General features: G+C 42.4%; 1 protein-coding gene across 4 annotated transcripts; it reads right to left on the minus strand.

Moving 5' to 3' along the window:
• Positions 1-608: 608 nt before the first annotated feature.
• On the minus strand, positions 609-13,431 carry ccdc153 (coiled-coil domain containing 153). 4 transcript variants are annotated; one of them, XM_055012226.1, is made up of 6 exons: positions 13,273-13,431; positions 12,954-13,046; positions 12,746-12,876; positions 6,922-7,047; positions 5,776-5,821; positions 609-1,160 (listed from the first exon to the last, which is right to left on the minus strand). In XM_055012226.1, exons 1-5 carry the CDS (start codon positions 13,322-13,324, stop codon positions 5,816-5,818), a joined length of 408 nt encoding a protein of 135 aa, XP_054868201.1. In that variant the 5' UTR covers positions 13,325-13,431; the 3' UTR covers positions 609-1,160; positions 5,776-5,815. The 4 variants fall into 4 exon arrangements, 2 of the variants coding, with proteins under 2 accessions (XP_054868201.1, XP_054868200.1); XM_055012225.1 differs by lacking the exon at positions 609-1,160 and adding an exon at positions 3,426-5,627; XR_008602274.1 differs by lacking the exons at positions 12,746-12,876; positions 12,954-13,046; positions 13,273-13,431 and having other exon boundaries at positions 6,922-10,675.
• Between the last annotated feature and the right edge of the window lie 309 nt (positions 13,432-13,740).

Raw genomic sequence — 13,740 nt, forward strand, 5'->3', positions numbered from 1 at the left:
ATTTTTCTGTTCCCCCCTGTGCTTATCTCATTTTAAGTGGCTGCGGTCAACCCCATTAAACTCTAAACAAACAGAAACACATACCCTCTGAAGGCAACAACTCGGTGTGGTTTGAGGAGAAAATATTGGTTTTCTGATAAAGGCCTCTTGAGTTCCTGTGTTAATTGGTCGTTAGAGCACAGAATTATCTTAATCCCTCAGTAAATGATTCATTACCCCACAGATGAGAGGCTAAAAAAATAGCACTGGGCCATGAAAAAGATGCACAAATGACAGGCTTGGAAGTAAAATCTGTTTATCTTTCTCCCCGTTGGAGAAGTCAGGTTTTATTGATGCTGGGCAGCTAAATCATATTTCCTGCATCATTAACTGTTATTTTGCCTTTCTCTTGTTATTTTCTATTGTTAGTCTGTTTCATATTGAACATTATTTTGAGATTACTTTTTATATTTATTTGTGTCCACTTTTACCTTCTGCTTTCTTGTCTTTTGGCCTCCAAATCACAGCCAGAGAAAACTGTATCTACATTGTCACCTTTACTAACATGCTCCCCTGCTGACAGACAGTATTATCTTCCGCTGTTTTGTTCATTTCAGATCACGGTCATGTAGTCCTCACATGCTTTTATTATACTTTTAAATATTTTGTTACATAAACGACAAAGTACACTATGTAGAGAACACACACTGTAGAAACAGCTGCGTATCATTGGGTATTCTGACCACAATCTCCCCGACCATAAACAGTCATTTGCTACATCTAGTGGGCATTACATGACATTACAGACACTACATGGTGAACTACTGAATATATGCATAGATAACTAAACTGATTTAGGTCTCTGACTGTAAAATATATAATGACAGCATCCATCCATGTGTTAGGCATATCAAATCGTGGGCTGCAAATTGATGCAGCTGCAGAGTTCACTTTCAGTTGAGCCAAAACCTCAAGCAGCAGTTTGACAGAATAGAGTGAAGTTGTAAAAACAACTTCAAACAAGTGCGTCTCACTGAGAAGAACTTTTTTTTTTAAATGTCCAGTACATTCAGGCCAAATTCAGTTAGCAGCTCCTTGTAGTTTTGATGAAGCACTGTACTTTTGTCCTCCCATCCCCGTCGTGCCACAGACAGCTGGGATGTCAGGCTGTCTAGAGTCTCCTGCGGGAAAACATCGGTAAAATTAAAATGCAAGCTAAGATTTTCCCTTTAACTCACCCAGTTGTCTAACCTGATATCCCTCCCTCCTGCCCCCCTTCTCCTTAACCACTTTTATCTCTGATGAGTTTCAGGAGTGAGCTGATGGAGAGGAGGCTTAATTAGATTCTGTGTCATGCTGGGGAAGAGAGAAATAATGTTAATTAGGGTCCGAGCACCACGAAGTGGTGCGAGGAACCTATTGAAACCCTAGGAATTATTAGGGTCCGAGCACCACGAAGTGGTGCGAGGAACCTATTGAAACCCTAGGAATTATTAGGGTCCGAGCACCACGAAGTGATGCGAGGAACCTATTGTAACCCTAGGAATTATTAGGGTCCGAGCACCGAATGGTGCGAAGACCCTATTGAAATGCAAGGAATTATTTATTATTAGGGTCCGAGCACCGAATGGTGCGAAGACCCTATTGGAATGCAAGGAATTATTTATTATTATTCATTCTTTTACCGTCTTTTGAATTGCATTTTTGGCGGCCTTATCATACCCCAAAACGTGTGAGACTTGGCATGCTCATCAGGACTGGCGAAAAATTTGATATTTTATGGGAGTTGCGCATGTGTGTGGAAAAATGGCTCTATAGCGCCCCCTGCAAAATTCAAAATTTGGTCATTAGGCCAACTGGCAGGGTGTTTCATCTACAGCTACAAAATTTTGCATGCATATTCAGCCCATCAGGACACACGAAAAAGTCAATCATGGCTATGCCCTAAACCCAACAGGAAGTCGGCCATCTTGAATTAACTGTGATATTTTTTTCTGACTAATAACTCATCGGGGGTAAGTCCGGGAGACGTCAAATTTGGCAAATATATGCAACAGTCATCCCTGATGAAAAGTTATCAAAATGCTCTGCAAAAGTCAAAGGGCGTGGCCATGGCGACTCGCGATAATACTGATCCTTCGCCATGAAACAGGAAGTATTGTCTAACTAGCCTGTACATGCTCCAATTTGTCTGAAATTTTACATGTATGATCAGAGTCCGGCCCTAATCACATCTTTGTGGCACTTGGTGGCCATTTTGGATTCCTCGCCATTAAACAGGAAGTGCTGTCTTACTAGCCTGTACATGCTCCAATTTGTCTGAAATTTTACATGTATGATCAGAGTCCAGCCCTAATCACATCTTTGTGCCACTTGGCGGCCATTTTGGATTTCTCGCCATGAAACAGGAAGTGCTGTGTAACCAGCCTGTACATGCTCCAATCTGCCTGAAATTTTACATGTATGATCAGAGTCCGGCCCTAATCACATCTTTGCACCACTTGGCGGCCATTTTGGATTTCTCGCCATGAAACAGGAAGTGCTGTGTAAGTAGCCTGTACATGCTCCAATCTGCCTGAAACTTTACTCTCTCAGTTGCAGCGCCTCCTGGTGGATATGCGTGGGCCAGTCGGGCCGCTCGGATGCGAGGACCCGTCCAACGCTGCTTGCAGCTTTTATTGGTTTAGTGGTTGGAAGTCAATAAAACGTTAGCGTCAGTCAAATTGAATGCGTCAGTGGATGGAAGTGGTGGTTGCCTTGTGCTGCTCTTCACTTCACTGCAGCTCCATGGCTCCATCTGCTGGACGGACAGAAGTGCAGCAGCTGATGGCAGCTTCTTTGACCTCACGCTGCTGTCAGACCCCAGATTAGGGTTTATTTCAGATATATATAATAGAAAATAGTAATTAAAAAATAAGCTGATGTTGTATTTTTGCAGCAGTGAGTTTTACAGGGTTAAGAGCAACCAGTCAAAGGTTATTACTGAGGATTTTAAACAAAAACATTCAGGCAAACAGTTAACATCATAGGGTGCCTGACATGTTTGTTTTTTTTCCGGGTCGATACAGATTTTTTTTGTAATCAAGGAGATCAATAACCAAGATTTGGAATCACTACACATTTGCAGAAAAAATAAAGTTTTTGAACAGCACATAAAGTTAAGTTAAAATTAAAATAATCACGAGTTACAGCCTTTGCTTATTTATGTTTTACATGCTGAAGTTGTCCTTCAGTGTTTCACTGATCAGATTGTGCTGTGGGCAGGAACAAGATCAGAGGGAGGCAGCTGCAGCAGACCCAAAGTAGTTTCACATTCATTTATCTGATCAGATTTCAGGGGGCTTTTTTTTTTTTTTTTTTTTTTTTTAAGAAATGGGACCAATAATTGAAAACATGCTAAATATCAGATGGGATCATTGGTGTCACAGGACATCTGCAGACACAGGTCAAAGATTACAAGGAGTTTATTTAACGAATGAAACTAAAACCAACACAGAAAGGATAACTAAACCAAGGTGAAAACAAAAAGGGGAAACCAGACTAATTGTAGGAGAAAGGTTCTGGTTTCAAAGTCTCTGGTCTGGCAGAGAGCGGAAGAATGAAGAACCGGGCCTTCGTGGATTAAGGTGATTGAGAACAGGTGAATCAACCCCCACACCCGTGAGAGAGATGGATGGATGGATGGATGGATGGATGGATAGATAGGTAGGGAGGTAGATGGACCATAGATAGATGGATGGATAGGTAGATTCTGCAGTGGGGAAATTTTCAGTGTGGCAGTAGCAGATAGGAAAAAAGTAAAAAGAAAAGCAGCACTCAGTGCACATATAAATAGATGCTTTCTCCTTAGAGAAGAAATAGAAATGCTTGTAAAAAAAAAAAAACCTTGTGAAATTGCACATATTGACTTATTTACATTTTATTGCAGTTACTTCATGGGTGATCTGAACTACTGGGAGCAGGTTTGATTGAACACAGTCTGACTGCTGCAGGAAGGAAGGACCTCCTTCAGACATTGTGGGTGAAGCAGTCTGTCCCTGAAGGAGCTGCCGGTGATGGTCCTGTTTCCTGCAGGGGGTGGGAGATGTCCTCCATGATAGACAACAGCTTTGTCATCATCCTCCTGTCTAACACCAGCCCAGGACAGAGCTTGCTTTATTAACCAGTTTCTTTAGTCTCTTCCTGTCTGCAGCCGTGATGCTGCTGCTCCAGCAGACCAGTCCATACAGGATGGCTGATACCACCACACAACCATAAAAGGTCCTCAGAATTGCTCCCTGCACCCCGAAGGACCTCAGTTTCCTGAGCAGGTGAAGTCTGTTCTGACCTTTCTTACACCGTGCGTTGGTGTTCTATCTCTAGACATGTTTGAATGTCTTTATCAATAAATGGTCAAACACATGTTGAGTGTCAGTTCAGCTCTTTGTTCCACACATGTATATGTTCCTATGTGATTGGTGTCTTGCAGTCAGAGTGTAAAGAATTGAAGCTGTCAGAGGCTTTCTGTGGTGAAGAGGCTGCAGGACATCAGCTGCTCCAACAGGTGACGCCTTTGTTCTTTGGCTCCAACCAGAACCAGCAATAAATCAGCATGAGCTGCAGCTTATCCACCTCATAGAGCGTATAATAAAGAAACCAAGAGGTTTTAGTTGATAGCTGTCTCTAGTGAATGACCAGCAGTGTCTTGTTCAGGTTGTGAGGAGAAGTAAAAAGCTTACAGCAACTGGTATTCCTTGGTAATCTCCCATCCAAATACTAACCAGGCCCAACCCTGCTTAGCTTTGCAGATCAGATGAGATTGGGTGTATTCAGTCTCAGAAACAAACCTACAATGTAAGTTCTGTACCTCACATGATTCAAATCTCCACTCACACCTTTTATTTGTCCTTTGATTGCTCCAGTACTGATTGATGCCATCATTTAAGCCAATTTACAACAACACCTTGTAGGAAATGTGGTGCAGAGGTAAGTTCTGTGCCTCACATGTTGAAGGTCCATGGTTCAAATCCCCACTCACACTTTTTATGTGTCCTTTGGATGCTCCAGTACTAATTGCTAGCATCATTTAAGCAAAGTTAGAGCAGCATCTTGTAGGACAGGTGGTGTAGAGGTAAGTTTTTTGCCTGGCATGTTGAAGGTCCCCGGTTGAAATCCACCTTAGTACCTTTATTATCGTCACCTCCTTAATAGTTTTGTGTACCATCATTTAGGAAAACTAACAGTTACACCCAGTAGGAAGGATAGCGCAGTGGTAAGTTATCTGCCTTTCATCCAGGAGGTTTTTGGTTCGAATCCAGCCCAGGGCTCTTTTGACACTTTATAAGATAAGATAAAGATAAGATAAAGTTTTTTATTTCTCCCCATTCCAGGGGAAATTTAAATTGTTACAGGAGCTTTATTTACAATATGTACATACTTTGGCTGTATGACAACCTCTTTCAACCATCATTATAACAAAGTCCACGAAGGACCTTGTGTGAAAGATAGCTCACACATAGGTTGTGTGTCTGTCATGTGGAGGGTCACGGTTCGAATCCCCACTGGGAACCTTGCGGAGGATGATAGCGGAGTGGAAAGGTTGTGGTCTGTGGTGTGGAGTGTCAGTGGATTGGAGTTGAAGGGTGGTTCCAGGAAAACCAAGAAGTTGCCTTAAAGAGCGTAAAGAGCGTTTCAAGAAGATTTTTGGCGAATTTTGCCCAAATGTGAAAAAAAAGCTTGAGCAGAGTGGGGGATTGAACCTGCACTCTCCAGGTTCCAAACCACCATCACTACCTCTGGACTACCGGTCCTACATACCCAAATACAGGCTGTTCTTCTATTCGTCAAGGCGGTGACATCAACACTGAAAGAAAAAAAAAACAATCCACAAAATCAAAAAAAGAACATGATCTACCTACAACTTTTAAAGAACACGCTAAAAAACACAATACTAAAAAGTCACACTCTTCTCCTCATCACTCATTTTTACATTTTAACACAATTTCAAAGCCACACAAATCACATTCTTCATGTCAAATCACTTCTCTTCACTACAAATGGGAGAGAACAGCAAACAAATAAAATACAACTTATGGCTTAAATATCTTCAAAATCTCTTTGCTATTCCTCTACATTCAAATTCCTCAACACCACTCAACAATCACCTGCAGGATCTCTTACTTCTTTCTTAGCTCTGACAAAACATCTTCAAGACTCTGAGAAGACAACTCATTTTCAACACATTTGCTGCTTCGTCTAAGTGTCCACACACATCTCCAGTCATCCACAGGCCTCACCACTGATCAGCTGCACAAACTTACATGTTAAACTTCTCCAAAGATAAAATACAGGCCCTTCTGTCTGATCACAACTTTTACTGGTGGCTCATATTTCAAGTTCATTTCCTTGCAAAGTCTTTATTTTGGATTAAAGTGGGATCTGTGACCAGGCAGATCACTTGTTTATTCTTAGCATTTGGATTTCACTGACATTCCTGTCATGTAGAAAAATAGAAATATCTTTGCATTGATTCAGCTAAACTAACTGCAGACACTGAGAGGCGTAAAGTTCAACAAATGCTGTTTTTATTTACTTCACTGGTGACATCAGTAGATGCTTGCAGTGAAACCACCACTGCAAATATTTATGCATTAAAGTATCGCAACTGAAAACTCCCTACAAATGTCCACTTCTAACACCACAAACATTGTCCAGAGGAAATGATATTAGCTGAACATAAAAACATGTAAAACAGCTCTGATGCTTTCATCCTGAGCTCCACTCAAACATTTCACTGTGCAGCAGCTCAGCAGTTTGTTTAAGAAAAGCATTTAGGTTCAATCTGTGAAGCCCAAAACCCACCAGCTTTGAAAAATGACACCATTTACCAGAGTCACAAACTGTAAAAACAGAAGGAATTGTTGGATTTTCTATGTGAATGTGTCGCCTCTCTAGTTAACTCACCCGGTTACGTCTCCATCCTGACGCTGCTCTGCTGGACCGGAGCTTCTGGACCAGCCGGGTGGACCTTCCTTCACAGATCTTCCCGGTGGGAGTGATTCTGAGTCGGCCTTGGTTGACTGCAAACTCCTTAAAATGGACACGAGAGGAAATCGTGGACAAATCGATACAACAGCTTGTTCGGTTTGTCCTGTTCTTAAATGGGTAGAAAACTGCTGAGAGCTCTCAGTTCAATTCAATTTTCAATTCAATTTTATTTATATAGCGCCAATTACAGTCAAATTGTCTCGAGACGCTTTACAGAACCCATATGCCTGACCCCCAGAGCAAGCCAAAAGGCGACAGTGGCAAGGAAAACACCCTTTTAACAGGGAAAAAAAACCTCGAGCAGAACCCGGCTCTAATGTGGGGGGACCCATCTGCCTGCTGGCCGGGCGGGTTGAGAGGGACAGAAGAGGTAGAAAGGTAGAGATAGAGGGGTAGAGGTAGAGATAGAGGGGTAGAGATAGAGAGGTGGGGGGGTGGGACACAAGGACCATAAAACACAGCCACACATCTGAAGCATCCAGCATCCAGCTCTGGGACCAGGGACACTCGGAGAAAGGACACAGAAAGAAACAGAGTGAATGTAATGCAATAATGGTATATGTAGTAAATACATAGGTAGTTAGAGAAGGGCTCAGTGCATCAAGAGAGGTTCCCCAGCAGTCTAGGCCTATAGCAGCATAACTAGGGGCAAACTAAAGGGACGTCAAGAGGGGAAGTCAGTTGTGCAAATGAAAACACCAGCATACCCCGTCAGGGTCCCCCAGTCAGCCCTAACTATAAGCTTTGTCGAAAAGGAAGGTTTTAAGCCTGGTCTTAAAAATAGAGAGGGTGTCCGCCTCCCGAACCCAAACTGGGAGCTGGTTCCACAGGAGAGGCGCCTGATAACTGAAGGCTCTGCCTCCCATTCTACTTTTAGAGATTCTAGGAACAACAAGTAAGCCTGCAGTCTGAGAGCGAAGAGTTCTGCTAGGATAATATGGTACTATCAGGTCTTTAAGATATGATGGAGATTGGTTGTTAAGAGCTTTATATGTCAGAAGAAGGATTTTGAATTCTATTCTAGATTTAACAGGGAGCCAATGAAGAGAAACCAATATAGGAGAAATATGATCTCTCTTGCTAACTCCCGTCAGTACTCTGGCTGCAGCATTTTGGATCAGCTGTAGATATTTCAGAGAGCTATTGGGACAACCTGATAATAAGGAATTACAGTAGTCAAGCCTAGAAGTAACAAATGCATGGACTAGTTTTTCTGCATCACTCTGAGACAGGATGTTCCTGATTTTCACAATATTTCTCAGGTGGAAAAAGGAAGTCCTACAGATTTGTTTTATGTGCGAGTTAAAGGACATGTCCTGGTCAAAGATAACACCGAGGTTCCTCACAGTAGTACTGGAGGCCAATGTAATGCCATCCAGAGTAACTATATGCTTTGAAAGCAATTCTCTAAGATGTTTGGGGCCAAATACAATGACTTCAGTCTTGTCTGAATTTAGTAGTAAGAAATTATAGGTCATCCAGGTCTTTATGTCCTTAAGACAATCTTGCAGTCTAGCTAGCTGATTAGTTTCATTTGGCTTCATAGATAAATACAATTGAGTGTCGTCAGCATAACAATGGAAATTAATACAGTGCTTCCTAATAATGTTGCCTAAGGGAAGCATGTATAATGTGAACAGTATTGGTCCTAAGACAGAACCCTGAGGAACTCCATGATTAACCCTAGTATGCTCAGAAGAGTCATTGTTGACATGCACAAACTGGAACCTGTCTGATAAGTAGGATTTAAACCAGTCCAGTGCTGTCCCTTTAATGCCAATAGAATGTTCTAGTCGCTGTAATAAAAGTTTGTGGTCGATTGTATCGAATGCTGCACTAAGGTCCAATAAAATAAGTATAGAGACCAGTCCATTATCTGACGCTATGAGAAGGTCATTAGTAACTTTCACCAGAGCTGTTTCTGTGCTATGATGCACTCTGAAGCCTGACTGAAACTCTTCAAACAAGCTATTCCTTTGTAAATGTTCACATAATTGATTTGCAACTGTTCTTTCCAGAATTTTGGAGAGAAATGGGAGGTTGGAAACTGGTCTATAGTTGGCTAAAACATCTGGATCTAGAGTGGGCTTTTTAAGTAAAGGTTTGATTACAGCAACCTTAAAAGCCTGTGGTACATAACCTGTTACTAGAGAGAGATTAATCAGATCTAACATTGAGGGAGTGTGGTAGAGCTGAGCGCAGCTGGAAGAAGGACAAGCTGCAAGTGTCGTTTTTAATTTTAAAAGACCGCTGGAGAGACTATCAGACTGTGGTTAAGGAAGCCAAAAGGGCTCACAGCTGGAGTCATTGAGTCAAACCGCCACAACCCTCGAGTTTTATTTAATACCACTGACTCAGTCTTAAATGCTCCCAAGCCGGTTTGCCAGGAAGCATCCATCGAACTATGCGTCAACTTTCAGGAGTTTTTTATTGATAAAGTTGTTAGTACAAGGGCTCTGATCTCAGCTCCTGCCGTCGACCCCTCTGCCTCTGTCTGCTGCCGGGCTGGGCTCCATAAATTTCAGCCCGTTACTCTGTCGTTTTTCATAGACACTGTCGGCCACATAAAGGGTCCCTCACGACTCCATCCCGCCTCACTTTTTAAAAGAGGTTTTTCCATGTATTGGGCAGTCAGTTTTAACCGTCATTAACAGCTGTCTGTCCACTGGCGTGGTCCCCCACTAGTTTTAAACACGCTGCAGTCCAAACACTGCTGAAGAAACCTGGCCTCGACACCACAGTTTTATCTAACTTCAGAACAATCTCCAAGCTGCCCTTTCTTTCCAGAATTTTAGAGACAGTTGTTCATGCCCAGCTGAAGTCCTCTTTAGATGAGCACAACGTACTGGAGGTTTTTCAGTCTGGTTTTCAGACTCTGCATAGCACGGAGTCAGCACTGCTACGGGTTTTTAATGATGTTCTCCTGGCAAACGACTCTGGGGATGATGGGGTTCTTGTTCTTAGCCAGTCTGCTCTAGCGCGTCTCCAGTTGGCTCAGAATGCTGCTGCTGCCCTCCAAAATATGAGCACATTACGCCTGTTTTAGCCTCCCTCCATTGGCTCCCCGTGCGCTTTAGGGTTGCTTTGAAGGTTCTTTTATTTGTTCTTAAAGCCTTAAATGGTCTGGCCCCTCCCTACCTCTCTGAGCTGCTCCATCCTCATCCATCCTCATCCCTCCTCACCAACCCTCAGATCAGCTGTTCAGCTGCTTCTGGAGGTTCCGAGGTCTAGGAGGAAGCTCAGAGGAGATAGAGCCTTCTCTGTTGCTGCTCCCAGATTGTGGAATAATCTCCCTATGCACATCAGAGAGGCTCCCTCACTGGCGGTTTTGAAAACCAAACTTAAAACCTATTTTTATTCACTGGCTTTTAACACAGCATGAGACTCTGCTTCTGTTTTATTGTGCTGCTGTCTTAATATGTGTATGTTTTATTTATTGTTTTAATGTTTTATTTCGTTGTTTATTGTACAGCACTCTGTTTCAGCGGCTGCTGTTTTAAAGCGCTTTAGAAATAAAGTTGAGTTGATTTGAGTTGACTTGCATTTAACTGTTAAAGTCAGTGTTTCTAGTTAGGGTCCGAGCACCGACTGGTGCGAAGACCCTAGTGGAATGCAAGGAATTATTAGGGTCCGAGCACCGACTGGTGCGAAGACCCTATTGGAATGCAAGGAATTATTAGGGTCCGAGCACCACGAAGTGGTGCGAGGAACCTATTGAAACCCTAGGAATTATTATTATTAGGGTCCGAGCACCACGAAGTGGTGCGAGGAACCTATTGAAACCCTAGGAATTATTAGGGTCCGAGCACCGAATGGTGCGAAGACCCTAACAGGGCTCCAGGCTCGACCACTTACGTTTGAAGATCTGAGCCCTGAAAATTTGCATTCACTGCCAGTTGGGCTGCACCTATAAAAGGTCAACAATGACCCCATTCCTCATTCATTACATCTTAATGGAAAATTCTACTTTTGAGTTCTCGAGTCTTAATGTCCTGCTTTTCAGTAATGATCTGCACCTTATATTGCATTGTCTGTTTTCATTTTCATGGGTATCATAAACTTCAGCACTTGTGTTGACTGCTCTACAATAGACAATGCAATCCTATGACAAGTGAAGACCTTCCTGCGCTTCATTTGCATCATTTATATGGCTTCTCGTTTTATTTTTAAAGACTACCTTTATTGCAGGTTACTGTTTAAACCAAGCCACATTGGTACACGTATGATTAGGTTCCTTTTTTCTTTTGGTAACAGCATTACAGTGGTGTAAAATAACCTAAAGTTATAATTATTAGGCATCAATAGGTGAAGTAGCTAAAAACAAGATTCGTGCAGAAAAACAAGCAAAACCCAAGAGGGGGAAAACGTGTATAAAACAAGTAAGTAAACATATATAACAGCTACCACTGTTACAGGATTAATATTGTCAATCATTCATCCCACACCTTCCCTTTAAATATGCCAACATAAATCTATTTGCCTCAATAAACACTCTCCCCTGTCCTGCAATCTAGAATCTTCGACACAAGTGAGTGAGGCTGCTATTGCTTATCAAATGCTTCCGAGTAGAAGTCAAACACAGAGGTCCAGGATGAGTGGAGACTGGCTCATGTCCGAATGTGGCTGTAATGGTGCCAGCTTGAGTTCACATTTGTTACACTACGCTGATACGCTGGAGTACGTCTTGTTTGCTCTTACTTTTAAATAGTGCAGCCTGTATTACTTGAAATTGTACCAGATTATGTTGAGCATTTACTGAGCACTCATGAATAATCTTAACACGTTTCCCCTCTGGCTTCTCAGCCAGATCATTTTGGCATTCTGCGGCTCTGCAAAGCTACAGTCCTGAAAAATTATTAGAGAACTAACTTTTAATTTTCACCTTTGCTCTGGTTTCAAACTACCTGCATTTGGTAGTTTGTTAAAGGCTCAGGAAACTCTCAGCATGCTCTCAGCAAGTGATGTCGGTTTGTATAATGTCTTTAACCTGAAGGTTAATTGCACAGAATTGTGACACTAAAACTTAAAAAAATCACCTTCGTGTGAGCAGCTGAACAGAGGGAAATCTGATTACAGCGCTGAATCCGTGTTTATCGTGCCCCGGTTATAATATGTAGCTTTCTTTGTGTTTGACACATACTTTGGATTAAATGGAGCCAACCTGTTAAACCCCTACTGAGGTCTTATGGCACACGTATGTAATTATAGTATTTCTGGCAGTTTTTATTACAACTGTCTCATTATTCCACAACCAAAAAGTTTTGAAATCACATCAATTTTAAAGTTTTTCTAACCACATAAAAAGTCTTCACATGATAACTTTCATTGTGTAACTGCTTCTTCTATCATCTCAGATCAAGTTATCTGCTCAGAATAAGGACATCCAGTAACTAAAGCCGCAAGCCCAACTGTCGCTAAGGGCACAGAGCTGTGCTGCACTAGTCTGTCACACATTCGTGATTTCAGTGCAAAACACACCCAGACACAAGCCTGACCATTATGTAGAAGTGCTAATCCCTGCCCATCACTTCTGCAGAACAAAAACACAGCTCAGGTTTGCATGAGGTTTGATCTAAGTGCACAGACAAAAGAGAAAATAGCAAACCAAATGAGGTCACCACAGAAAAATGGATGAGCGATGAGGTGAGTGCTTTCTGAATGGGCTGGCACATATCTGGCCAGGATTTAAAGATGTAGTTCGTATTGTCTTTAATTTGAATTGTCTGATGTTGCAACTCACAATCAGGATCTTCTCATAATCTGTTTCCAGGTTGTCCAGCTTGTGTTGAAGATCTACGATGATGGCGTCCTTCTCCTGTTCCACTTGCTCACGCTTCTGTTGCTCTTTGCTCAGTTCTTCCTGACACAAGACTGGACAAGCACATACAGGCAGGTCACCACTTTTAATTTGATTTAAGTATAGAGTTTAAAATTAGCTTTAGTCGTACCGAGTTCTTCCTTCAGCTGGCTCGCCTCCTTCTCCAGCCTCTTCACCTTGCTGGTCAGCTCTGTCTGCATGGTTTTGTACTGGCGACTGAGGTCTGGAGTGACAGTCATGTCAACTATGTCAGACTTCAGTGCAGATTCACTTTGTAAGTCTAATGCAGCAATCAGCTTAAGCAGTCGGCTAATTAGACTTTTTGTTCCTGAAAAATCACCCTAACCTTGGCAAACGTGCCCCTTGTCTTCTCTCCTGAAGGGATTCACACTGTGCTTGGGTTAATAAAAGAGTGATTCATTTGTGATTCCTGCCCCGTCTGTACGTACCGGAGCTGACGTCCCTGTGGTCTTGTCTTTCGTGCTGCAGCTTCTGTTCCATGTCTCTCACACGACTCCTCAGGTCGATTCTGTCAGCCCGGACCTTTCTTACCGACTCGCATTGTAAGGCTGTGATTAATCACAGGAGCACATGCATGCATGAGCGCACAGACCTGAGGGAGATTGTTGTTCTTAAGCAGGAGTGGCAATAACTCAATTACAGTCCGTTGTTATTCATAAAACCTGCCTGAAGTTCAGTTAAGCTTTAACATATGAGCGATGATTTACTGTTGCAACTGGAACAGACTGTGCTTGTCGAGCTTCCACTGGTGTGTGAACATTTGGTTACTTTACTTTAGTGGCAGCAAAACTACACCAAAGTCAAAATACTTCATTCTAAGTCCTGCAGTTAAAGTTAAAGGACTGAGGGAGAAACACGGCCACTACTTTTACTGAATAAATAAACGTGTAAGCTGC

This window comes from Amphiprion ocellaris, chromosome 7 (genome assembly GCF_022539595.1).
Source record: "Amphiprion ocellaris isolate individual 3 ecotype Okinawa chromosome 7, ASM2253959v1, whole genome shotgun sequence".
Taxonomy (NCBI): Eukaryota; Metazoa; Chordata; class Actinopteri; family Pomacentridae; genus Amphiprion; species Amphiprion ocellaris.